The 27,795-nt window shown below is 45.5% G+C and overlaps 1 protein-coding gene across 2 annotated transcripts in view; it reads left to right on the forward strand.

Annotated features, from left to right (window-relative positions):
• Positions 1 to 27,795, forward strand: part of DDB1 (damage specific DNA binding protein 1) — a 682,863-nt gene that overhangs the window by 138,667 nt on the left and 516,401 nt on the right. For both annotated transcript variants that reach the window (XM_069223262.1, XM_069223263.1), the window contains exons 6-8: positions 2,457 to 2,554; positions 6,293 to 6,451; positions 9,894 to 9,977. In XM_069223262.1, the coding sequence (XP_069079363.1) occupies positions 2,457 to 2,554; positions 6,293 to 6,451; positions 9,894 to 9,977 (341 nt within the window). The remainder of the gene's footprint in view (positions 1 to 2,456; positions 2,555 to 6,292; positions 6,452 to 9,893; positions 9,978 to 27,795) is intronic.

Raw genomic sequence — 27,795 nt, forward strand, 5'->3', positions numbered from 1 at the left:
TTGAGGGAGAGCCAAGACAACTTCTCCTGAAAAGCTGCAGTCTTAACAAGAACAGCAGCAGTCCTTTCACAAGTGGGTGGGAAGGCGTTAGACCAGAGGTGCTTACAGGGGTTCAATGTGGGGAAGGGCAGAGGTGGCTCCAGTAAAAGGAGCTTCGCCTCAGAGCAGTAGCTTGACCTACCTCCCCCCTAATTGCACCTCACCTGTCAAGGAGAGACTAAAATATTTTCTCTCATGCTTGGGAGGTCGTCAGTCCAGATCTGTGGATTTTAGTGGCAGTTCATCATGGCTACAGCCTAGAATGTGTCTCATCCTCCCACCATGCGCGCACACACATCCTCAGCAAGGAACATTTCCCCCCTCCTAGACGAAGAGGTGCAAGTGCTCCTTCAGAAAGGGGCAATAAAGAGAATGTCTCCACCAAACTAGGGCAAGGGTGTCTACCCTCTTTACTTCTTCATTTCCAACATCGATGGCTCCCTCAGGACTAGCCTGGATCTCAGGCATTTCAATAAATACATTGTGTCAGAGCACTTTCACATGACGGCCATCAGCTTGCAGTCAGAATTGTGAAGCGCCTCCTAGGATTGGCATCTTTTTTTTTTTTTTTTTGCTGATCTCTTCTAATATAACCTGGTTCATATTGCACATTACATATGAACCATTGTGCTATGTTCACTTGCCACTCCATTATATACTCGCACCTGTGTGAAAAACAGTCTAACATAGAGTTGTTGTCCTTGTGTAGGAAGCTGGCTTTATATATCCCAAAATTAGGTATACTGTGCAAAGAGTCCGGGGGTTCTCTTACTAGTGAACAGGGGTTTGCTTTAGCTACCCCAGGGTGCTCTATAGGGGATAGTGTGGTTGAGCAGCCTTAGGCTTATCAGAGATGAGTGTTGGACATTCACCATAGGCACACCGTCAGTAAGTGAGACATAATTAAATGAGACAGATTTGCAGGTCATCCTGTTGAAAGGGGTGTGTTAACACCCCTGCCAGAACAGGCTTTGTTCGTGACTGCCTAAGAGCAGAGGCAGTCACCCTTTGGGGTCAGAAACATGTCTGTTGGTGGCATCCTGGCTAAAACTAATCGGCTAGTACTACAACAGCTGGTCTGTGTTTCGGGGGGGAGGGGGGGCACCTCCTAAGGTGCCCTCTGGATCCATTTATTAATAAATCCATCATTGAAATCAGTGAGGGTTTATTAATACGAGCTGTTTGATACCAAGCATTCCTAGTTTCAGTGAAGCCATCATGTAGCTGGGGAACTCATATAGACCAGTGTCCAGCACATGTACTTAAAACGGCTTCCCTGTTCACTTACTATGTCTAAGGATCAACAAAGACATAGCAGGGGCATATCTGCTTTTGCAGATATGTCCACATGTAATATAATACACCATGGCCTTATGGCTGGAAGGCTGCTGTACTGTTGACTTACATTCAGTGCATGCAGTGTTAGTGGGCATGGCATACAGGCTGTGTGCCATGTCGGGTTTTTACTTTTTGATGCACTGAGACACATAGCCCGCAATGGTAGTCTGCATTAGCTACGTGCAGGATTCCTGAGGGTGGCACAATACACGGTGCAGTCCTTAGAGACACTCTTTGGTGCCAATGCCCTAGGTATCAGAGGTACCATTTACTAGGGACTTTTAGGTGTGCCAGAGGTATTGCCTATTGGGAAACAGTTGTAAAGTTTTAGAGAAAAATATCTGGCACTGGGGACCTGGTTAGCAGGAACTTAATGCACTTTCAATCAAGATTGCATCAAATACCAGGCAAAAAGTGGGGGTGCCCACGCCAAAAAGGGGCACTTTCCTACACCATGTGCATTATTTACTTAAGTGAAAAATTGTATTCTATACCTTAAAATAAGCCTAGGAAAAAGGGGTATGGTAAACATTACACAGTGCAGAAACTAAGGCGGAGTCCTGCTTGACACTAGTATCTAGCAGCTGCTTGATGTAAGAAACAGAGGATCAGTGTAGTCTGCTGGGAGTGACCAGTTTAGTAGTGCAGAATCCTATCGAAGACTTTGCTTCCCACTTTTCTCTGTCCATGTATGACCGCATGATCCACGTTGCCAGATGCTGCCAGTTGTTTCGGTATGATTATGATGGTGATAGTGTTGCAGGCTGCCATCTAGTGAAGTTCATTTGTTATTTCCAAAAAGAAAGACCCCATCCCAAGTTCTGGTCTAGTTAGTGTTGTATTTGAAGAATGTTTTACAGGTATTGTTTAATTAGCACTTTCAGTATTTTGGCTTGTTATGTCAGGGTTAAGTTTGGCCTTCACATTAATTCAGTGCTCAGTTTATCTTTTGGTGTGCAATTGCCAGCCCATTTCTGGGCTTGTATAGAGGATATATGTGGGTCATCGAAAAGGTTGTGCTTCTTGCGTAAAAGGGTGATATGTCCTTATTTTCGAATTACATTTTTTCCCTCCTCTAGTTCCTGAGCCCTTTGGCGGCGCCATCATCATAGGACAGGAATCGATCACTTACCACAATGGTGATAAATACCTGGCGATTGCGCCGCCCATAATAAAGGTAAGAGAACAGCAGTGCATTTAGGGCGATGAGGGTGGTGGAGTGGGGTTTTGCAGCACAATTCTTTTCTTGAGTCACATGCTGTGCATTATTCTGCCATCTAGTGGTTGGATCCGGAACTCTCACTTTGCATAGTAGTCCTTACTTGCTTTTCTCTTTTTTTCTGTTGTTCATCGACAGTCTCTATCATTTGGTGCTTGTTTCCGTCACCTCTGACGTCTGATGCCCTCTCCCATAGTCGCCACTCATGGTCGCCATCTTCAGCTTATTTTTCAGCCTTTGGGTGGGAAAGCTCCGTGAAGGTCTTCAAACACAGAGGGGAAGAAGACGAAAGAAAACAGGATTTCATTGAGGAAAGTGAAGAAGATCATCGCCTTAATGAAGTAAGGGAGATTTACTCAGAAGCTCCACCGAATTACTAAGGAAAAACATTGAACTACCATCGGTAGAAAGCCAGAGAATATAGGGACCAAAGTCTCCCTGCTACGTGTGAAATGGCGAACACGCCATTCCATTTCGGCCCAGTGTGCCACCATAAATTCGCCCAGAGGGACAGCCATCAGGTGTGCAATCTCTGCCTGCAAATAGACCTCAAGACTGACTTCTGTGAGACGTTCAGAGTTGAAGCCAAACACAGTGAAGACATGAGAGAAACAAAGGCAGGCTCTTTACTCCATGGAAGGGCAGAAGGACACAACTTCACTCTGAGTTCTTTGACTATTAAGTGAAGAAGAGAATGCCACAAAAAAAGGGTAAGAAGAGGGCTCTGAAGCCGAGTGAGTTCTCATCAACGTCAAAAGAGAAAATAAGACCAAAGGAGAAGCGCATGCAGGTAACTCCGAAAAAAATGTGAGCAATTGAGCTGAAAGCTGTGAACTCCAAACCAAATAAGACTGACCTGGCACCAAAAATCTCGCAGTCCGAAGGCAAGTTGAGGCAAGAAGAACTGCTGGGTCCCATACAAAGTATACCACAGGTGGAAGAGCCTCAGAGGAGACACTGGCGTTGAAAGAAAATCATGATCGAGAGAAAGACCAGAAGACCACAGCTCAGCCAACAGCAGCTGAAATGTCAACCCCAAATAAGACGGTGCCCACCTCAACGTTGAAGAACGCACCCTCAAAATTGAGAGCAATAAAAGATGGATTTAAGACGAAATGGCCATAATCCTTCAAAAAAACGAATTTGACGCTTCCCTCCAGGGATTTCGAATACCATTGAAACTTTCAACTGAAAGCACGAAGGAGGTGAAAGACTTTGGGGAACTGGAACCCCTATTGGTACCAGAGCTGCAAGAGGAGGACTATCAAGAGGTCTTCTATGAGGTGGAGGAAGGCGGAGGACCCATAAGAACAAGGTCTGTACCAGGGTGTTGAGGGATCGGACGGTGTTGAACAGTGGCAAGACCTCGACACAGATTCACCTGAGGAAGCTGTAGACACTTATCCGTCAAGGCCCTCACCTCCAAATGATATTACCATATACAACTAGCAGGTTAAGAAGGCGACGGAGCAGTATGGAGTCCAGCTGGGTGAGAAGTCAGACATGTTTCCTACAAGAGACCCTTCTACTCTCACAAAATAAGTCCGTTCCTTTTAATGCTCCAAGAATCTTGCCCCAGGATTGGAGAGGAGTTTAAAGAACAAGCAACCTGCAGGTCAGTGACTCACAGAGTCAAGAAAAATACAAATATTCCTCTATGGACTCAACATACATTCAGGGCAATGTGGTGGCAGGATCCATCATAATAACCACTGCCAGGAGTGGAGCAAATATGCCAACCACCTCTGGTCCACCTTTGGATAGGGAAAGTAAAAGTTTAGAAATGGTAGGAAGAAAATTCGAAAGAGAAGCAGGAACACAATGGTGCATAGAAAACTCCAACGCCATGCTTAACAGGTATGCCTATTAGACCTGGAAGAAATGTATGATTTAATGAGATACCTTCCAGAACAATACAAGAATAGGGCAAGCTCCCTTGCAGAAAGAGGAAGGAACATGTCCAGAAGGTGCTTCTAATAACAAGCTCGATTTCATCTCCAGCACAGCCACCCCAATGAAAAAACGGCTATGAAGTCAAAGCACAACATGTGAATCTAGAAAATATTAACTCTGCCAAACGAAATGGTTACTTACCTGTAGGAGTAGTTTATCTGCTTGAAGAAATTTCTGGATTCCCATGTGCCCCACCTGCCTATACAGGAAATGAGGCCAGACAAGTAAACATGAGACATTTAAGGAGTACAGCCATGGGAAGGCCACTTGACAATAAATTTACAGACTGCCCCCCCCCCCCCCCCCCCCCCCCCCCAAAAAAAAAACTAAAGTTGGCGACGAGTGAGGACTTCTTGAGAGGGCATCATACATCTGAGGAAGCTGGAACAAGAACCAAATGGTGGGTACCATTGACGCCCAGCAACAACCGCAAAAAAATAACAAGCTTTTGCATTGTGAAAGGTCTAGTGTTCACTCGAGTTAAAGCTATTGGTGTTGTAAACCCCTGACTGGACTTTTCTTGCCACATAAAATGAAAAGTAAAACAGTTTCACATAAGTGAGCCGAAGGCCGCCATGAGTGCAAAGCAAACACACAAAAGGAAACAGAAGTTTCCTTGCAGTGAAACGTATCGGCAAAAGTGCAATTATCCATGTAACCGTCAAAAATGCAAATATCCATGTAACAGGGTTGATGTCATGCAAATCGCTCTACTACTGCCCAGCGAGGTCACGCTGCCTACGAAATAAAGAGAAAAAATAATGCAGAAACCATATGGAAAATATGGAGCCTCATATGCTTTTTCTGTATTTGGCCTGTGTGCTCGAGGCGGGCCAAACACTGGAAAAGGCATGACGTATGCATGCCTTTCACTAATTAAATCAAGTGAACTTTAAAAGGCAAGCCCACGAACTAACCAAACTGATGAGCTTGACATAATCGTGATTAAAAGCGCACAGAGAGATTATACCAGGGACAGAGTGCTTTTGCGCTCGACCCTAAAAAAGAGAAAAGCAAAGACTACTTTAAAAATGGGAAAGTTTCTGACTCAGCCATTAGATGGTGGAATAACAGCGTGAATCCGGAATGTTGTTCAAACTGCAAAACTACTCCTACAGGTAAGTAACCGATTCATTATCCTTCTGTAATAGTATTATGTACCACTGTACTTTGAAAACAATGGACTGCTCGCTGTGGTGCTTTTACCTGTCTAGTGAAGGTGAATATATTAGTAAGTTTAAGTTTTTGCCTGGATAAAAAAAGATAGGCACTATGCTCAGTCAGTATGGCTAAATAAGCCTTGAGTCAACTTTGAAAAGTTTCAATCTCTTTTCCTAGTGCCTCCTTTCCATGATCTAAATTGTCTAGCCTATTCCCTTCATTCTCTGTCTATCTCCTGCATTAATTTGGTGTTCTTAGTGGTTTTATGTTGTCCAGTACTTTGTGACCCAGGCAGGCATTGACAGCGCCACCTAATAACCACGATCCTGAATCCCATTGTGGCTGCCACTGATCATCTGTCCTCCTTCAGTGAATTTACCCCAGATGTTCCTCTTCCTTTGAAAGAAGCATTTGTTTCTTTTCTCTTTTCATTTTTTTTTGAGGGGTGGGGGGAGGGGGAGAGAATAGGCTTTGGTAACTGTGTGGGCAGTTGCACTATCCTACTGAACTCCTCCTTTTCAGGGTGAATCAGTTCATTATTAAATAGTTTTTATATTTAATTGTTTTTCTTTTTGTGAGCAGCAAAGTACAATAGTCTGTCACAATAGGGTGGATCCGAATGGGTCGCGCTACCTGCTGGGTGACATGGAAGGAAGGCTCTTCATGCTGCTGTTGGAGAAAGAGGAGCAGATGGATGGAACTGTGACCCTCAAGGACCTTAGAGTGGAGCTACTTGGAGAGGTACTAACCCTATTTTCCTGCATGGATAGCTCCACCATAGCATGATGTGTTCCTTGTGAACATTTATGTTTTTCCTCGCTGTCTTAATGTTATTTGTTAGTTGCCTCTTCCTGAAACCAATATTCTCATTCCTAACTCTGTCAGCCTCATTAAGACATTCTGTCCACCTACATATTGCTCCTCTTGAGGCTGACTTTCTGCTCATGAAAAGCCTCCTCTAAAATGTGTCATTTTACTAACTGGTAGGACCACCTTCTGAATTTCACTTCTTTCAACCTTCTGATTGCTGGCTTCTTCCTGGAGGGCATTGATGATATTAAATTCTACTAATTCAAATTGTGTGTTACTTTCTTAGAATAGGATTTTATGCTGTCATTTTCTAGTTTGTTGTGTGTGTTGTTTTACTCATCCATTATATAATTACTTGAATGTGCATGCAAGCTTCCTACAGCTCCTTTACCCAATTTTAATAATTAGTGTTTGTAGGAGGCTGGCTCAGTTTATGGTGGACACCTATGGTGATAGCTAATAGGTGTCCAGATAGCAAAAGCACTCTAGGGGTAGCTGAGGCGAGCAGCTAAAGCTTATTCAGGAGGAATGCAAAGCACCAGCAATACCACAGTAGTCAGACAGTAAATCACTCACAAGAAAGAACAACACAATTGTTGCAAAACTAAAGGATACCTTATCACAACAGTACTACTAAACTATAATTGGTATATCTAGCTTTGGGGATATACACACACAATATATACCATCCGAAATAACATAAAAATACACAGGGCCCTATGGGAGGGCCAAACCATGCACATAAAAAGTGGAATGTGAAATAGTGAACCCAACCAAGGTAAGTGTGGTAGTTAGCTAGGGGCAGATAGAAACATCAGAGATAAGTACAGTAAGTGTTCCCAGCAGCCAGGTGCAAGGTAGTTACCCACCCAGATGTCCCATAGGCTAACACAGAGAGTAATGTTTGGAGTTTGTGGGATTCAGGACCCTTCGCAGTGGACCCCAAGGTGATCGGACAAGAGGAAGGTTGGAGAGGATTCCCAGAAGATGGAGTACATACACCAAGGGACCCGGATGCGGAGGGGAGAAGGGCGCTCTCTGAATTCAGTGGATGCCTTGTATTGTCCAGCTGCTGTCACGACCTGTGGACCAGGCTGGTGGAACCCATGGACGGATTCCGGACTTGGAGGGCCTGCAAAGAAAGGAGACAGAGTCCAGCACTCTTGGAGGTGGCCAGGTGGTGCAGGTGGCAGTGCTCACCCTCCTGAAGATGAAGTCCCTGCAAGTCTGTGGAAGAAGTTGTCCAGCTATGGGGTCCAGGAGCTGCAGAAGGTCTCAGGAGTCACCTACGAGTTGTCCCTCAGCACGCAGGAAGGCCAGCAGAAGTTGATGGAGCACCCATGAGTGACCCACTGGTGATGGACACTGAGTCGCAAGGAAGCCTTACCAGCACAAAAAAACAGAAGTCCCAGGTTGCAGGAATTGCTAGACAGGGGCTGATCTTGACTTGCAGAGTGCTGGAGGCTGGGGCTTCTTGATGCCTAAAGATCTCCTAGAGAAGGAGTCAACAAGTCTTGGCACGTGCAACAGTCACAGTGCTCAGGGGTTCCAGTCCAGTGGCAGGAGCAGGGGCCCAAAGTATCCCATGTTGATTAGAGGACGAGCACAATCCAGAGGAAGCCACAGACTCACCACCTGTGGAGCAGAGTCTTCAGATGTCTGCGGCCTAGCAGACGCCACCAGCTGGTCGATGTTGTCTTGAGGTGCCTGCAGATGCAGGGAATGACTCCACTCCAAGGGAGATTCCTTTGTGCTTCCAGGTGCAGAGTCCTTGTGACCCTGGAGGATGCACAGCCTTGGATGTTGAAGAATTCTTGCAGGATCCGAGAAACAATGTTGCAATGGGAGCCTTCCCACCAGAAGCAGATGGGTTTTGATTCTAAAGCAGACCAGCCGTGGTTCCAGAGGCCAGGAGAACAATGTCTAGCAGAGAGTTCCTTGGAGAGGCTTGCTCAACAAATCTGAGGACCCAACTGTGAGGGAGCCCTTAAGTAATCCAAAAAAAGGGGATTGGTCACTCTGAAGTTTCCCGGGGGTCAGGGACGTCCTCTACCTGGCCTAAACAGTCAGATGCTCCCAGGGGCCCCTGCACATCTTATTACCCTCACACTTGGAGACATGCACCCTGCCCTTAGGCCAAAGGGTCTACCAGAGGGGTGACTTATAATGTCTTAGTGCAGTGACCAGGTTTGGTGTTGAAAGGGTGCATGCACCATTTCACGCAGGCTGCAATGGCAGGCCTGCAGACACAGTTTGCATGGGCTGCCATGGGTGGCACAATACAGCCTGCAGCCCAGGGCGGAACCCCCGGTGTACCAATGCCTTGGGTACCGAAGTGCCATATACTAGAGACTTACAATGGTGCATCAATATGACAATTGTGGACCAATATGACAATTGTGGGTGTAAAAAGTTGACCAGTTACCAAATTTGGAGGCGAGAGCTCTGGCACTGGGACCCTGGTTTGCAGGATACCATGCACTACAGTCCAAAACCTACTGACACCCGGGGAAAAAAAGAATTGGGGGAGGTTGGGGGTACCAGAACCCAGCTTACTACAGTGTTACTCTAAGCCTATGAGCAATTTGGGTTTGCTTCGGTCTCTAGACTGACACTCATGCATTGCTTCGTTCTCCTGAGCTGGGCATTCTTTGTACACACGTTTCCTGGACTTGATCAAACCACAGTGTATAGCTTCCACCTAACCATATCCCCTTTCCACACACCTTTAGCCTCCTGTGTCTGGCAACCTTCTTGTTGTTAGACCTGTGGTCAGCGTGGTGTTCTCCTTGCACATTGATCTTGACTTTTCCTTTTTGGTCACCTTCCAAGCCTAATGTGTTCCTCATTTGTCCCCTTGTGGCCTAAACTTAATTTCATATTTGCCCTCCTATCTTTAATGCTGTTCCTTAGCAGAACCCACCAATTATTAGATTTTTTCTCATAGGGACTACTCCTGCATCTTACATCCTCTAGAACTTTGTTATAGTTACTCATTATTCTCTTGAGCATGTTATTGTCCTATACGGACACATCTTAAACCACATTCTCACTTAAAACTTCCATCACTGAAGCCTAATGCTCTTTTCATGAGTGATTTCTTTCAGTGTGGGCTCAGTTATCTACATTTCCTCTTCACTCTGACATTTTCAGACATACCTTCGTCCTGTGGCTGGCCCTCTCCAAATGCAAGTTATCTCCCATGCCTTCCTTTTTTTGCACCTGGTATTCTCAAGCATTTTGCGCTCCTCAGCTTTTTTCTACCTTGATTTGTCCAGGTTTATCTAGGTGTCCATTTTCTTGTGATGTCCCAGTCTCCTTACTTTCATCTGTCTGATTCCTCCCTGATAGTAAATTGTCTCTGCTTCTCTAGACTTCCATTGCTGAATGCCTAACGTATCTTGACAATGGAGTAGTCTTTGTGGGCTCACGACTCGGGGACTCTCAGCTTGTGAAGGTAGGATGCACAACTTATGTTTCTATGTATGCCTGCTGCACTCTTGCCCCCCCCTCCCCCACCATGTGTTTTTATATGCTCCTCAGCAAAGGCTTGTCACCAAGTGCATGTTTAAAATTGAGTATTCTTCAGATTGTCAATTTAAATGAAATGTGGAATGTCTCATTGCGTGCGAGGTATCGGAAAAAATTATAACGTGTTCAATGTGCAAACGAGAAAATATGCTCATGGAATGCAACATTTATTTTATATATATATATATATATATATATATATATATATATATATATATATATATATATATATATATATAATTTTTTTTAAACAATAGCATTAGTCCAATCAGTCATATTACATTAGCATTGTGTTTTTAAAAGACTGAGGAAGAGGGTAAAAGTGCTGCTATATTTGCACTGACCGACAGTGGAACAAGCGGTGCTACTGCTTGGATTTCTGGAAGCTGGTCTATCCTTTCAGTCACATAGGCAGTTTTTTTGTTTTTCAGTCAGTGAACAGTATCTCAGTCTTGCTTTCTTCTCTGTAGGCTATTTGTTTCCATTCACGTGATGTCTAAGGAAGCCTTCTAGGTTTTGCAACGATTTCTCTAAAATAAAATTGTTTTTTTAAAATTATATTTGCGGCATGTGTAGCTATAGATACACATGCTTAGCCTACTCCTGCCATCTAGTGTTGGGCTTGGATGTGTGCAACTTGTTTTGCTTCAAAGAAGACTTTTGAGTCATGCGCTATAGTGACTCCTCCTATGACTGTAATATGCATGAACTTTGGCTCCATTGTTAAATTGTCAGTTTAGATGTGTTACCGATCGAGCCTCCGGGTCGATGTCTCTTGGTTTTACTGATTGGATTTCTTTGGCCTAGCATCTCTCGTTTATACAGAAAATACTTTAAAAGTTCTGGTTCTCCTGATTGCAACGTTTGTCGGGGTCGACGACCAGCTTTCCCTCGACGCACCTCCTTGGGCCTCTGCCCCTTGTGAGATCTTGCGCCTCGTCTTCACTTATTTCCGTCGACAAAGATTGTACACTGATGGCGGTCAATATTGCATCCATTGTCACTCCCAAGTACCCTCGTGCAAACCTCCACCAGGTCTGCAACCTTTTTCTCCCATCCGACCACAACGAGGCCGCCTGTCCAGCCCTCCTTGCCTTCTGCTCCAAAAAGACACTGGTATCAGCGTGAGCGGAGTCTTGAACACGGAAAAGTACAGTGCCAGGAAGGAGATGACACCCACAACATCTTCGAGGAATGGGATGACTAGGAGAAGTCAAAGGCTGGACCATTTGCAACCCAGCGTGTACAATTCAGCTCAGACTCTACAATTCAGCCCCAGATCCAGAGGCGCAGCGGTTTTTTGAAGCCTTCGAACAGGAGTACAACCTTCTAACAGTGCACAGGCCGAGCTTAAAACAGTGGGTGTCAGGCGAAGAGTCCAGAAACCCACCAACACATCCCCGGACCACCACTGCCTGCTGGTTGTGGTTGGCACTGACAAAAAGCCTTAGAGGCAATATTGCTCCATCCACTGACTCTGAAAACACATCAGAAGCCTCAGCCTTCTAAGTCGCTGAGAGCTCTGTTGACACCGGCACCGATATTGGCACAATACCCTCTTTGACTCAAACATAAATTGGCATCTAAATCCAGCTCGACACAGACAAAAAAAGAAGGGTCCTTTGACGTTGAGTTGTTCGCTGAGACCCCCAATTGCGTTTTTTAAGGATTTGGAATGGCTGATAATCCAGTGTCTCCAGTAAGAGCTTGACACACGTTAAGACTCTTTATCCACCCACAGACTGGTTTAAGCTCTTCGAAGCTGCCATCTAAGGCACAAGACACTTTTCCAAGAAAAAGGAAACTACCTTTAGAAGACCTGCTATCCTTCGAGCCTACACCTCCTCTCAAGCATAGGAAAACAGAACAGGGGCACTTGCCTACGCCCAGCTTGTCTCCCTGCACCTCTTACTCCAACTTCGCCTTCCTCCACCGCCACGACCATATTGGCCACCTCCGCCACCAGAGAGCTCACCACATTCCTCTTATGGAGGGGACAGCCCTTTGTATCCTGTAGACCCATGCAAGGCCAATTATGGCCCTGAGCCAAGGGACTACTCATAGGATGTCTACATTGTTGATCCCCTGTGGTACATGGATCCGAATATTTACCCGGCCAAATCCTTCACTCCTGATGACAATACCTCACATCACAAGTGATACTCCTGGCTGCCGCCTTCATAAAGTTGATCTAAGTACCGTCCAGGAAGATTAGGACTTTTGGTCAAGGCGGGTCCACCACACACTGCACTTTGCAGTTTCTGCTTATGCTCAATGGCATGCTCAAAAGGACACTGAACACCTTTTGAGGATCCCATCAAGGCCAGAATCGTCACACCAATGGTAGATAAACAATATAAACTGTTGCCTGCCGAGCCTCCCTACAGCTGCGGATAGCTTCTGCCACACACCCTGGTGGTCTACACCGCTCAAATGCCAATGCTTAAGGGATGCCCCTCCCCAGATAACGAGAGCAAGAAGATAGCTGCAGCAGGAAAGAGTTGCTGCGTAATCTGCCATGCATTGGAGGATTGCAGATTCAGTCGGGTTGCTTTCTCACTCTAATAGAGCCCACTTGGATGAGATCAAGGAATATCTTCGGTGGGCAAGATAATATCAAAAGCTTCCATCTGCTGTGCCAGTAATGCAGCTAATTCTGTGGCTAGGATGAGCTATTCCAGTGTCCTCATTAGGCATTACACTTGGCTTTGTGCCTTTAGCTTTAAGCCGCCAGTGATGGCAAACATCTTTTCAGGCCGCCGGTGGATCAGGTGCTTGAGAAGATTAAACACACAGACACGACCAAGGCTATTGTTGCTATCCTGACACTTTTTCCCGCTGTTGGGTCTCCAAGCCTAAAGGAGAGCTCCGTAGTCGAGGAAGAAACAACTGCAACAAGAAAAACTATTTCTACAGAATATCACAGTCAAGGGAAGAGGATTTATGACGACTGACAGGAAGTTGGAAACTGAGAAAACGGTGCAAACCGAGTAACACCAAAGTGAGAAGACTGCTGCAAAGAGACTGCATGGTCAGAGAATAAAAAGGGGGCATGGAACATACCCCTTAGGTTTTGCCCCAAGTGCAACCACAAGTATGCTAAAAAAAGACACCCGCGTGGGTGGTAATATCTCCCCGCCACCCTCCCTCCCCCCCCCCCCCCCCCCCCCAAACTACCACAGTGTGGAGGACTGCATTGTGTGCACAGATTTCTTGCCCAGGACCATCAGAGCTAAGCAGAAGCAGAGGTGGACACACTACTTGCTGACATTAGCTCAAAGGAAGCAGGAGTCTGTTAAAGAACTTGGGTTGCCTAGTGATGAGGAAGACATCTTGCAGACACCGGAAGCCCAAGGAGAAGAATCAGACCTAGAGGTGGTGATTGAAGACCCAGCTAGAAATAGCCACAGGGAGATGCTGAGGGAGGAGAACAGACAGAAGGTAAACTTTCTGTCTGAGACACAACAAGCCTAAACTTCCAGGTTCGAAGAAACCAGTACTGCCGTCTAAATTGTTGATGCAGGAAAGCAGGGTGAATTCCAAGGAACCACATGGGTCCAAGACTTGGGGCACTCACACATGGAAGCAAATCCTCAAAACTGGCTCCGGCTTTGAGAGAGGATTAAAGGCATGGAAGGGAACCAGCAAAAAAGCAGCTCAATGCCATCTGAGAAGACTGGGCCCAAAGCTGCATCGAAAACTTACTTGGCGTTGACGCCAAAGGTTGTTAAAATGCCAGATTTCAGCACCAAAATGTTCATTGACATAGACATCAGAACAAAGGCAAACCAGAACTTGACACCGTAAGATAATCGCTGTCGGTATAGGGAAAAAAGAAGCGTCTCAGGGCTGAACTTGAAGCCATAATCAAGAAAGTGGGAAATCAAAAACTTATTTCAGGGATACAGTATTCCACTAAAAAGAAAGTGGAGACCGAGCAACCAGAGGAGCTGGAAAACCCCGTCACCCCAGAGTTGCAGGAAGAGATGGAAGAGGAGTTTTTCGACCTGGCGGAAGAGTAACAGGATGGCCTCCCACAAATAGGGGAGACAACAGATGACTAGCAGGACATCTACACAAACTCGCCTGATGAAGGGGTGTGGAATCTTATACATTAAAGTCAACACCCCGATGACATCACTGCATCCAGTGCAGTAGTAAAGAGAGCAGCAGGCACTTGTGGTGATCAGCTGGGAGAGGAGCAATCGGAGGCACGTTTCCTCCTTGAAACCTTGCTACCAGAGCAGAAGGGAAACCAGTTTATAAGCTTTCCTGCCCTGGCCCAGCCTGCAAGGAAGCACTGGGATAAAGAGCCAGCTGCAGTCAAGGCTTTTAAGCCAAGGGTGAAGTAAAAGTACCGCTTCTCATCCGAAGATTCACCCTACATTGGTGGACGTGCCTGCTGATTCCCTCATTGTGGCAACGGCATGCAAGAGAGCAAACACCCTGATGTGTATGGGACCACCTCGAAACAAGGAAAGTAAGAGGACGTAGTGGGGAGCAAAATGGGAAGATCATGGTCAGCGTAACAGTGGTGGGATAGCCAGCTCAAATGCCCTGCTAAGCAGATATGCCCACCAACAGTGGGATGAAATGGAGGAGCTCATGAAACCCCCGCCAGAGGAGTACAAGAAGAGGGCAAGGGTAGGAGGAAAAGAATCCCTAATATGTGCCTGAAGTCTGCAGGGGACGCAGCAGATAGTGCCAGTAGATAGCTCTGCGCCGACACCACCCTGTGCAGACACACCTGGCTGAGAATTTTGGAATTTAAACAGGAGGTCCAGTCAACCATTAACATGCCCTTTATGGGTGTCATTCTTTTTGGAGAGGCCGTAGACCAAGAGTTTCAGAACATGGAAAAAGATAACGAAACCACCAAGGCCAGAGGAGCTCTACAGTACAAGGGAACATTCCACGCAGTCATGACTCTGAGAAAGAGGATGGTGTCAAGAGGAGCTGTACAACCACATACGGCTCATACAACCTTCAGCTAACCAAAAGAGTGAGACCACCATAGGAAGGGGGAGGGGACTCGTAAAGGGGAAACAATGTTAGCAAATTACTGCCCACAGAGCCACCTCCGACACCACCACCAAAGTAGATGGACAACTACTACAGGAAATGGAAGACTTATTAAGCAAAAAAGCTATATAATTTGTATCCCAGAACCAAAAACTGAAAGGGGTTTACTCAGACTGTTTCCTGGTACCAAACTAGACAAGATGTTAAGACTGTTACTGGACCTGTGGTCACTTAACAAGTTCATAAAGACAAAAAAATTCAAAATGACTGCACTACAAGAAGTCATCTCTCTGATAAGAGAGGAATACATGCAACCAAGGAGCTCAAGGATGCCTATCTACACATACCAATAAACAATCAACTGGTTTGTAGTTTACAAGATATACTACCAATTCAAGGTACTACTGTTGGGAATAAAATTAGCTCAACAAGTGTTCTTCAAATGTGTAGCTGTGGTTGCAGCACACCTCAGTGGAGAGGGATTACACATTTACTCATACTTAGATGACTGACTTGTGAAAGTGAAGACAAGCAACCAGTGCAGAAAGAATATCAGCAAAGTCATGCAGACCCTCCATTCACTAGGGTTCTCCATCAGTTATGAAAAATCATCTTAGGACCCAGACATGAAGAAAACATTACTGGGGGTGATCCTGAACTCTTAGACTGCAAAGGCGAGCCCAGTGGATTAGAGTGAAAGCAATCATGGAGCAGAGCAGCAATACCAGAAGGGGCAACGTTTGACAAATAACAGTGGGGGAAATGTGCTAATGCAGATCTTGTGTCTCTGAGGGACACCACAAGTAGGCGTGTTCGCAGCACACACAAACACGAAATGCCAAAGCTTCAGATTCGGTTTCTACTACCGGGATTCACTAGGAATGCCCTATTGATAAAATGATCAGGGAGATTTGATTATGATTTTCCATCAATTCCAATGATACTGAAGGTGGTTGAAAAGTGCAGGTAGGCACGGGTCAACCTAATAATGACAGCCCCACAGTGGGCTTGATAGACACAGATCTCAGATCTTATGGAGCTATCCCAAGGACAGTACACCACACTCCCAACACACAGAAACTTGTTACCTATACAAGTGGGACAGTTAAACCACCTGGAGCCAAATTCCATCAGTCTGTCAGCATGCCTCCTGAGGACTTAGAGTTTGGCCATCTCAAGGTGGCATGGAGAGCAATGAAGCTTCTAAAGGAAGCAAGGCGACCAGTTGGAAGGAAATGTTACAGAAACAAGTGGAAGAGTTTTCAGCAGTGGTCTCAGGCCAGGGAAATGCAGTGTCGACATGGGATGCCACAGTTATAAGATGCACAACACATCTATTAGAAAAGCATCTCTCACATGTCTTTATCAAAGTACACCTAGCAGCCATTGTAGTGTACACAAGAGGCCGATTAGGGAGAAGTCTCTTTACCACTCCAAGAAGAGTGCCAATTCCTACAGTGAGCCAGAAAGTAGTACTCGTGCAAGTAATGGGATCACCCTTCGAGTCAGTGCTGTATTCCTAACTCAAATTTCTAACCCTCAAGACAGCCTCACTCATGGCCACAGACTCATTAAGGAGGATCAGCAAAATATAAACGCTCACCACTCCTAAACCATATGCGGATACATAGAGACAAAATAGTAATGAGGACACCAAGGTTCAGACCAAAAGTGGTGTTGGAGTTCCACGTTAACCAAGACATTCTTTTACCACCCTTTTTTCAACAGCCTAAAACACATTCATTGTGCTATTTACACTCACAAGAAGGAGATCCCCAGTCACCAATGGAACTATTGTGAGATGGTTAGTACAGACAATACAGTATTGTCCCAAGGCAGGAGGCATAGCCGTTCAAGAAAGTTTGCAGCCGCATTCAACAAGGAAAAAAAAGAGCAACTCTCTCTTTTCTAGGCTTGTTAGTACTAGAAGACATTTGCACAGCTGCTACATGGTCATCTGTGCATACCTTCACAAAACATTACTGCATAGACATTCAAATCAACAAGGAGGCAGAAGTGGGACAAAGTACTGAAACATTTGTAAACACACACTGTAAAGGACCCAGCTTACCCACAGCAGAAAATGCTGTTTTCTGATCATTGCACAGCATGTCAATTTAGAAAAGATTCACGTTTCAAAACTGAATGGTTACTTACCGCTCGGAGTAGCTTGCAACCTGAATACATTTTTGAATTTGCATGCAACCCACTCACCTCCGCCAATAGGGGTGTATTTAAAAACTCCATTCAAGAACACAGTCGAGCAAAGAATCTTAAGACCGGGCTACGTTGAGTGATTTCTGGGGGCATATATATATCTGATGTGGCATAAGAAGGGATTTAAACCCAGATAGTTGACACCCACCAAAAAAATAGGAGACTACAAGAAGAATATTCCATACCCAAACACTAGATGGTGGGATAATGCACAGCATGTGAATCCAGAAAATTCTTCAAGTTTCAAAACCACTCCTACCAGTAAGTAACTGTTTAGTGTCTTCAGCAATGGGAAGTAATCAAATGTTACCAGTGGGTCCTCTCACTGCTCTCTGAGCTCACTGCATCCCCGCCAAACATCCAACCTTGCAGACACAGATTATCAGCGCCTCCTTCAAGAGGAAGTATAGGTGCTCATTCGCAAAGGAGCAATAGAACCAGTAGCTCTACAACACAGAAAAGGGATGTACTCCCTTAATGTCCTCATACCCAAGAAAGATGGGCTCCTCAGGCATGTACTCAACCTCAGACTACGCAGTGAGTACATACAATCAGAACACTTCCATGTGATCATTCTACAAGAAGTCATCCCTCTGTTGCAATAAGGCAACTTTATTGACCACTCTATCTGAAGGACTTGTACTTCCACATATCCATCCACCCTGCTCACCACTGCTACCTGTGATTCGTTGTAAGAGGTCAGCATTATCAGTGCAAGGTACTGCCCTTTCGGAGTAACTATGGCCCCAGAGTATTTACAGAATGCCTTGTTGTGGTAGCGCTATTCTCTGGAGGAGTAGCGTCCATGTGTTTCCTTGTGAGGGTGACTGACTTGCGGCCATCCACCTAGGGCTCAAGACCTTCCATCAGGTTCAGCAAAAAGTGGGTGGTCCTCATCAAGATCGACAACCATGTATTCCCTTCAGAAACCGAAGAGGAGAAAACACTCTGCAGCTGTCAGTGCTGACATAGAACATTTGATGTTGAGCACTTCACCACACGATACATCTGCTAGAAAAGTTCCTTCTGGGCACGACATTGACTGTAGACCTGTTAGGCAGGATGTGACAACAAGTCCAGGAGTTCCACCCTCAAGTCCTACTCCTGTACTTCTGTTTTGGGGGGGGTTCCTGAAGTAGGTATTTTTTTTCCAACTGCCCAGAACGCAAAATGTTAAAGCTTTGCCTCCAGTTTTCCACACCCTCAGTCCGTAGGCAGTGCACTATAGATGAACTGGTCAGGGATACAGGCCTATGCTTTTCTGGCTCTCCCACTCGTTCTGTTCATGGTTCTAAAGCTTTGGCAAATGCCCCTCACCCTCATCCTAGTGGCTCCCATGTGGGCCGCACAATACTGGTTCTCAACCCCTCTATGCTTGCCTGAGGCTCCGCATGAGAAACTGTTGAACTTTCCAGACATTCTCCTGCAGGACACCTTTGCGCTGCACCAGTATACCCTCAAAGCTGATACTGTGCTTTACAAGTACACTTAACATAACCAGCAGAACCAAGGCGCCATCAAGCATCCGAGCCCCTAGGCAGCTCAGTCTTGCAATTTGACTCCTAAAGATCTACAGTTCAGTTACCTTAGTCTTAGGATTGTTCAGAACAAAGCTGACTTGCAGTATTGATAAATCATGGGGTGATCCCTAGCTTAATTAGAAGGATGGTACATTCTCAACGAGATGCATCAGACTGAATTGTGTTTATTTCAATGCAAATAGATCCACAAAACACACAAGTTAACTCCCAAGTGAAGAACAGCCAGCACACGTTTCACCCCTTATTGGTATGGAGGCCTGGGGCCTTTTCAAGGTGTTCTGTGTAAAGTGCAGCGGAGACTGCGGCGTTAAGGCAGACTGGGCAAATCAGAAAGGCCCAAACACTTATGGCTAGACATAATACTAATGTGGTCCAAAGCACCACTGCTAAAGGTTGCACTTTCCACAGTCCTCTAAGGTCCTGAAGTTACTGCGGTAAAACAGGAACCGTTAGGCTGCCTGCAGAATGTATGTCTATTCTTAATGAGGCCTGTAGACCCACCAGACAGGCCTGCTATGCAGCCAAGTGGAAAAGGTTGGTCTGCTATTGCCCTCCCAAATACATAGATCCGCACAAACCAGCGGTCCAAGACCTATTCCATTACCTTATTCATGTTCAGACATTGGGCCTCGCTTACACTTCCATACATCTTCATCTAGCTGTAATTGCAGCTTATTACAAAATAGAGAACACTCTTCTTGTTTAGAGTCCCCGTCATTAAAGCTTTCATGAAAGGGCTCCAAAAGGGTTACCTCCGGCCCCTGTCTGAAGCCTCAATATAGCACGTAGTCGACTCATGGGCCCTCCTTTTGAACCCCATGTACTTGTGTCCTCTGCAGTTCCTGTTTTCAAAGGTTGCCTCCCTTGTTGCTATAACGTCTTTACAGGGTGTGAGCAAGCGCCAAGCTCTTACCTTAGAGAAGTCCTTCTTCCAAGTTCATAATCACAGTTGTCCTTATGACCAGCCCAAAGTTTGTTCCAAAAATGGTATTCCCCCACCCCATTTTCATCTTAAATCGAGCTACCCGTTTTCTTCCCACAGCCTGTCCCTATGGCAGAGGGGTCCTTCATATTCTGGATGTGAAGCATGCTTTTGTGTACTGTATTGACACAACCAAGCCATTTCGTGAAACTCAGCAAATTTTTGTCACTTTCACCTAACTGCACAAAAGCCACACCCTGTCCAAAGAGAGAATGGATAAATGGCTCGTCAAGTATATGAAAACATGCGCAGCCAAGTCAAAAAAGCAACTGCCTGTCCCGCTAAGACAGCACTCCACTTGCAAGAAAGGGATCTAAGTGGTCGTCCATGGCAACATCCCCATAGCTGACATATGTAAAGTTAACACTCCACACACGTTCACCAGGTACTACTGTGTGGACATCTTACGATGCCCACAAGCAAAGGTTTGCCAAGATGTGCTATGAATGCCTTTTTAGTCTTCTGCAACATTCTCCTACCTTCTTCTTCTTCTTCTCCTACATTCTTCTACCTACCACGTAAAGAAGTCTGTGCAGAGCAAATGTATCTACACATGACACAAACTGAATATTCTGCTGTTAGCATGTCTGTGTGACCTGTAGTGTGGTAGGTTCAAATGCACCCACCCTCCTCTGCCAAAAGCCTCTGGATGTTGCAAATGTCTTTCGGTTTCTCCTTTCATTCGGTCATCCACTTTTTCTTTTTTGTGCTTCATCTTCATCCTCGCCCGCTGTGCGCAAAGCAATCTGAGTGGAGCTGATGCCAATGCACATTACCAATCATAGGAGGAGTCACTATACCTTGTGACTCAAAATGCTTCTTTGAAGAAAAACAGATTGCACTTGTTTATGCCAAACACTAGATGGCAGGAATATTCAGAACATGTCAATCTACAGTACTGCATACCGCGAATAGTTGCCTACAGTGTAAGTAACATATTGCTTGCTCTTGGTCACCAAGTCTACACCTCGTAGCACAATGTCATAAATGACAACTAGGATGTGTATATAGTCTGCCTACTGGACTCTAGTTTGTTTGTTAAAATGTCATACACAAAGTAAATCCTGCTATGCTTAGGTCATCTGTGGGGAGGCTCTAGGGCTGGATTCCGCCTTTGGCACCTGAAATGACCAGGTCTGAATCTACTGGGATTCTGCCTGCTCGTAGTCCACACCAGTTGCTGTTGTCTATATTCACTTGTTCAGGGTTTCACCAGCCTTACATCTCGACGTTGAGAGGCTGGGTTACCGTGGCTCAATGATGAGGCTTCCTTTGATGTTGAATGTATTCATCATCAATATCTTCACTGTCACTCTGGGTGCTGCTTTTTGTTCCAGTTTAATTCTAGCGACTGAGCATAATTTCCACATCCTTTGCCAAATGTCATTTTAGGCACTCCAGTGGCAGCCGACCGTCTTCCTTAATTATGTGCAGCTTTGAGTCCAGGGTCTTTTACTTGTTCTTCCTCCATCCTCACAGAAGGGAGAGGATCTTGCTGCTAAACAGTACTCCCCAAGACAAAGACACAAGATCTGATTGGTCTTATGAAAAATATAGCAAGAGTTCTAGTGATGAGTGTTCATTGAGAAGTACCTTAATAAACACCTCCCCACTTAAGACATAGACGTATAAACCATTAATACGCCCGCGGAAAAGAGACTGCAGAGATATGACTGCTCCCACATCTCTTAGGATACACAACACAGCACCCTATAAACACTTCTTTTCAAGCTAGTGTGATCTGTTTCCTTAATGTTGGAAAGATTTTCTGTTATGCATATCACCTCGTTTGGCAACTTTGTCTTCAGTTGAAGCACAGCACAGAAACTCATTATTGAAACCATCTTGAGTGGTTCTGACTTTAATTATCTTTGAGAACCTTCAGACAAAAAAACATGCTGTGCTTATCATTCCAAGTGCCTTCCAAAGCCAATTATTATCTGTCAAAAACTATTTTCTGACTAGTTTGCAAAGAGGTGACAAGTAAAGTGCTTCTCAGTCTTAGTTTTCAAAGGAATAGCTAGGTTTAGATTCCGAAGATGGGTGGCAGGTGAATTGTAATCTGCAGCTAATCTTTAAAGAGAGCTACAGAATCAACTCATTGGGAAAGAAAGTGTCAAATCAGCTACCTTTCTTAAAGCATACAGCTGTGTTACCGGTTTTGGCACTTAAGTTCCTTATGGGGCACAATGGATCTGTTCATTAAGTACTACCTAAAAAGACAAGATTTTCAAGATGCTATAAGAAAACCAGTATGATTAATGTAGACCCAATGATTAGTGCCAGAAAGGACAATGTTGATTTCTCGTCATTGAATTATTTCCCAGACCTAATGAAGAAGCAGACTAGACAATCCAAGACTTTTTCTTATCAAGCTCTAGACTCTTTTACTTCCCATGTATACAGCACGATTCAAATGATATCTTGAAGATTAAACACTGAAGATCCTGGGCGTGAAAGGGAGGAAATAATTTACCAGGGTCATGATCAAGGTCTACAGCAAAGGATATAAGACAAGTACATGCTTCCTGAGAGAAGGCAATAAGCTGAACCACCAGTGGCAAAACCATCCGCAAGCAGCAATAATGAGGTGCATCCTACACCACTGAAAAAACAGTAGCTACCTCCCAAAAGTACCCAAAACAACAAAAGCACCTATGAGCAGCTCCTATCATTTTGCCGCATGCCAGAGTATAACAATGGACAGGTAATTGGTACATATTGAGCACAATGTATTCAAAATCTGATGTTTTTGTTCTTGCATGTGATTCATGCGTTTCCTTAAGTTTGTATCCCTTACTTCTTGACTGACCGGTTCAGGTGACCTTTGATCCTGTTAGGCCCAAACAATTCAGATATTCGAGCCTCAATATCACGGACTGCTTGAGGAGGGAGGTTTGCTCCGGTGTGTGCTGTGCTGCTATGTGTGGATGTATTCCAAAGGGTTTTCTGGTGATGTGTAAGCCTCGCTCATGGATATGCCATTTGCTGCTGGTGGAAAAGATGATTCATCCCTGGAGCATTTCTGAGGACAGTAGAGCCATAGTACACTCTACAGAACTGACTTTCCAAGCTATTCCTACATCATTTAAGGAAATTCACAAGCTACTCTAGGGGATTGATGTACAAGAGGGTTAAATGATCCTAACCATTGCAGCAATCCCCTCAGCCCTTTCAAGACTGTGGATCGGGGTTGGTGGGGGGTGGTGGTCTGGCAATGCATTGGACTGGCTGCTGTCCACCAACACAAGCAATGTCAAAATGGGTACAAATGAATAAGGGCACTCAGTAAGGAGCAACACACGGGTAACAAAGACAATTTTCTGCAGTGAAACATCAGCACAAGAATATACTGTGGCAATGACTGTTATACAGTAGCAGAATGGTTACATGTATATTGATAGTACAGTGCTAGCTCAGTAATAATGTAAGAGAGAAGGAATCTTTGAATCGTTCACAATGCAGTAAATCGAAGCACAAAAAAAGCAGATAGATAGTGGGGTGGGGCTCCCTCAGGAGGCCGTGGGCCCAAAGAGCGATGGTTGCACTCAACAGCGATGGTGGTGGAGAAAGTGGAGCAGTCAAGTAGGTGAACGAGGAGTTGTTCCATGAAAGCATTGGGTTGGCCAATATTGGTGGTCCCCGCAATGCTCACTATGCAGATGTTGTTTCTTTGGGACCGGGTCTCTAGATCCTCACATTTGATTGCTGCTTGTTTGTGGAGATGTTTCATTTTGTCAGTGCGTTTTTGCAGGATGGTAGCACTGTCCTCGAGGCCGGAGATCCTCCCCTCCACGCTCTCAATTCTCACTCCTTGTCTGTCCAGGCGTTCCCCCAGTTTGTTGATGGCGACTGGCGAAGATGTCGAAGTGGGAATCCATGGCACTGAATCCTGCCCTCAGCTCGGTCAGAATAGCAGATATGTCAGTGGGGAGTGCGTCGCATGCCTTGTGTCCTTCATCCTCAGCGTCTTGGGAGGGAAGCGGGGGGGGAGGGCGCAACTTCTGGGGTCTGGCCCTCCACAGCTCACCTCGCGGGGGCAGAACAATATAGACAACTGAGCAAGAGGTTGTCCCTCTTTAAAAAACAGAAATGGCTTACCAGGGTCTCGGTTGTCTGGCAGGGTAATCTCATTCAGCAGCCTGGGTCCTCCATACACCACCCCCTTCGGCCTAGGCTCCCGTCACCACTGTCACCAACATGGGCTGTGCGCGATTTAGCCATGTAAGTGTCATGCAGGTGATGGCGGATGGTCACGCACACAGCCCTACGCCGAGAGGATCAGGTGCGCAAAGCGGCCGCCGGCATTTATGGTTCAGGTGATGTAGCAGAGTCAGTAGGCCTCGGGGTTTTCACCCGCCTCCTCAACTCCAGTGGAAGAGATTTAGTGGATTTCCTGGGTGTGCTCGAGATCAGCTGGGCAGGAGGGGGGAAGTGTCAGCGAGCACCACCTGCAGGATCGGGTGATCCCAGCCACAGGCTTGCCTGCGGCCCCTGTTGCAGTGGGGCTTCCGAGACGTTGCCAGGCCTCGCCGCATCTCAGGAGCATGTGGTGTGAAAAAGTCCCCAATTAAGGGGTCCCTGGGTATGTTCCGGCCCCAGGAACGTCAGCAGGTGGGCATCAGGGTGTAAGAGGCTATGATGGTGGCGATTCTATCCATCCTTGGGTTGCCCGGAGCCTCACAGGATTGTGCCCATCTTGGTGGCGGTTGTTGCCATGCCCCCCACATATTCCCTTCTCCTTAGATTTGTTTTCCCAAGTTTAGCAGTCGGTCTCAGGGGACGAGCACAGACCAGCTGGACCTCTGCTGCCTTGGCAACCTTTTTAATACATAATTTAATTCTAGGTGTAGGAAACTGGATCTTTATATGATATATATCAAAATGAGATAAATCGTGCAGTGTGTCCAGGGGTTCCCTTAGTAGTGGACAGGGGCTTACTGTAGCAATCCCAAAGTGCTCCTTTGGGGGTAGTGTGGTCAAGCAGCCTTAGGATTATCGGAGAGGAGCGTGAGACATTTGCAAATACACAGTCAATAAATGAGACACATGACTCAAGAAGGAGCTCTAGGCCAATTCACAAAAATAACAAGCATCTTTAAATATATTTTGGCATCAGAATCAATTCACTCAGGTAAGTACGTTTTGCAAAAAAAATCTTTACAGTTTTGAAAAGTCAACAGTGTCATTTTTGGAAGCTGCAATGTTATCCTATGGAGGAAAAACAGACGGCAAACAGGTACAGTACAGCGACTTATGGGACTGATATCCTGGACTTAAGGTGAGTATTGGGCAAGGGTCTGGACCACACCAACAGGTCACAACAGACGGAACCGGGGCGGTCGGGTACAGAGGTGTAGAACGGCATCAAGTGCCCAATGTTAGTAAATAGAGATCAATCTTGTCCGGTTGCAAAGATTCTGAAGGTGAGGACTGGGGATCCAGTCGTGGGGAACTAGCAAGCGAGTTCCAGTCTTGGGATGTCTGGGAATGTTGGAACATCTCGGGTCGGGGGATGACTTTAGTGCAGTTCGGCAGGAGCAGCACACAGGCCGATAGGGCTGGGTCCAAGTCAGGTGTTCCTTCCTTTGCAGCTCTTCAGTGTCCTCCTCCTTAGGTCATCAGGAATCTGCTTTCCTGGCACCAGTGACTCTGCTAAATGCTGCATGTAGTGGTATTTCGGAGACTGTAGGGTAGTAGCCAATGGGGTCACTACACTCCTTATGTGACCACTTCCTGAAAAGTGGGGATAACCCTCTCCCAGAGTTCCTAAATCTGCCAACAGCAAGATGGAAGATTTCTAAAAGTTGTGTCCACTCCAGGCAACACACCTTAGGGAAGGAACTGACCTGAAGGGTGGACACTCATCCCGGAGTGCTACATTTCCTGTCTGTCGAGGTACACTGCGACAAGGGGGCCAGCAGCTCTCCTGTGAGTGAAGTCAGCTATGTGTACCAAGGGAGGTGGCTTCTTTGTAGCCCCCTGCTTTGGAATGCAGATTCACAGGGCATCCTGTGGAGCGGGTGTGCATAAACCTCTTCCAGAGTAGGCTTTGCCTCTGACCGCCTGAGAACAAAGGCTGTCACCTGGGGGAGGTTAGAGTGGGGGGAGGGGGAGCTGTGTGTCAGTCTTGTCTGACGGAGGCAGGCTGGCTAAAACTAGTCAATCCTAGTATTAATCCATCACTGGCATCAGTGAGGATAATTAATACGAGATGTTTGATTCCAAACATCCCTGTTTTCAATGAAGCCTTCATGTAGCTGGGAAACTCGTAGTGACCAGTGTCTAGCACATGTTCTTAAAATGGCCTCCCTGTACACTCATTGTGTATACAAAATCGACAAAGGCATAGCAGAGGCATATCTGCTGTGGCAGATATGTCCTCACATGTAATATAATGCACCCTGCCTTAAAGCTGTAAGGCCTGCTGTAAGGGTAACTTACATATATTGTATGCAGTGTAATGGGACTTAAAAACCGGCTGTGTTACATGTCTTTTTTTACTTTTAGCTGCACCAAGACACACAGCTTGCAATGGAAGTCTGTATGTGATAGGTGAGGGGTCCCTGAGGGTGGCACAATACATGCTGCAGCCCTAGAGGACCTTCTCTGCTACCCTGCCCTAGTTAGCAGGGGGTACCGTTTACTAAAGATTTGGAACAAAGTCTTGCCAATTGGGGAACAATTGTACAGTTTTAGGGAAAGATTTCTGGCACTGAGGACCTAGTTAGCAGGAACCCAGTGCACTTTCACTCAAAATTGCATCGAATACCAGGCAAAAAGTGTGAGTGACAGTGTTAAAAAAAATAAATAAAAAATAAGCAAAAGAGCTTAAAGACGCATTGGGGAGCGAGAGAGGTTTGGGCTGCATCCAGCATTCTGATAGTCCCCACAACGTTTTGATTGAAGAGATGGTGTGCCTTCTGCTGAAGGAGTGCTTGCGTTGCCTGGATTATGCTCAGTATTTTAGCCCTGTGTTGGTTATTGTGACAAGCCAGTGATCAATGCTGTAGACCAGATTGGTTCAATGGAAAAAATGTTGTTGGATACCATAAGCTTGATCTGATTCTTATTGAAGGTTACACTGAAGGCAGGAGGCCTGAAATAGTGAAAAACGTGTTGGAGCAAGTAGACTGTTAAAGGTGAATTGTAATTACACTTTGTTAAAGCCTGTAGAATGGTATTTCTTTACATGGACTATCACAAATGATTGCATTTGGCAAAGGATGTGGTGCTGGTTACCCCCTCTGATAAGACCCTAAGGGCAGAGGATCTGCACTGGGAAAATCCTTGCTAGACCTGCCTAGGAAGGATTGTATACTGTTTTGCTAACTTGTAATTGTGTTCCTATTTAATTTTATGACTGCATATGTGTGGTTGCTTTGCTGGAAAAACTTATGCTCAATAAAGTAGCACTGAGTTGGTTATGGTGACAAGGCAATGAATAGGTGATTGGTTAATTTTGAAAAGTTATGTTTGATCCCGTAGGTCTGATCTGTTTATTATGAAAACGCCCTACAAACACTGTAAGTTTGACTTAGTCATTGTGAAAAGCATTTGTGAAAGAACAAAAAGCCCTAAAGAAGGTTGGATTGTTAGCACTCCATAATGAAGCCTATCAGATGTTTTGTTGTGTGGAATCACCCAGATTTCCGTTGTAGGCAAGAGTTTTGTTGTTGGTTTCCCATTCTGACAAATCTTGGGCTGAGAAGATTTATGCTGTGATAATCCACACAAACCCTCTTTCTAGAGGTTATATGTTTTGCCAACTGAAAAGTTTGTACATCTTTGTAATTTCATTCTATTTAGCTGTGAGTGTATTCAAGTATTTTTGTAGCTTTGGCTTGACAGCTTTAACTGTCTGGTGGGCTCTTGTAATCATAAGCGACCAGTAACAATTGCGTAATACATAGAGGGTCTTTGTGTCAGCCCTCTTCATTCATTTGACTGTTTAAGGTGACAATGTACAGCATGGCGCTTCA

Source organism: Pleurodeles waltl, chromosome 3_1 (genome assembly GCF_031143425.1).
Source record: "Pleurodeles waltl isolate 20211129_DDA chromosome 3_1, aPleWal1.hap1.20221129, whole genome shotgun sequence".
NCBI lineage: Eukaryota > Metazoa > Chordata > Amphibia > Caudata > Salamandridae > Pleurodeles > Pleurodeles waltl.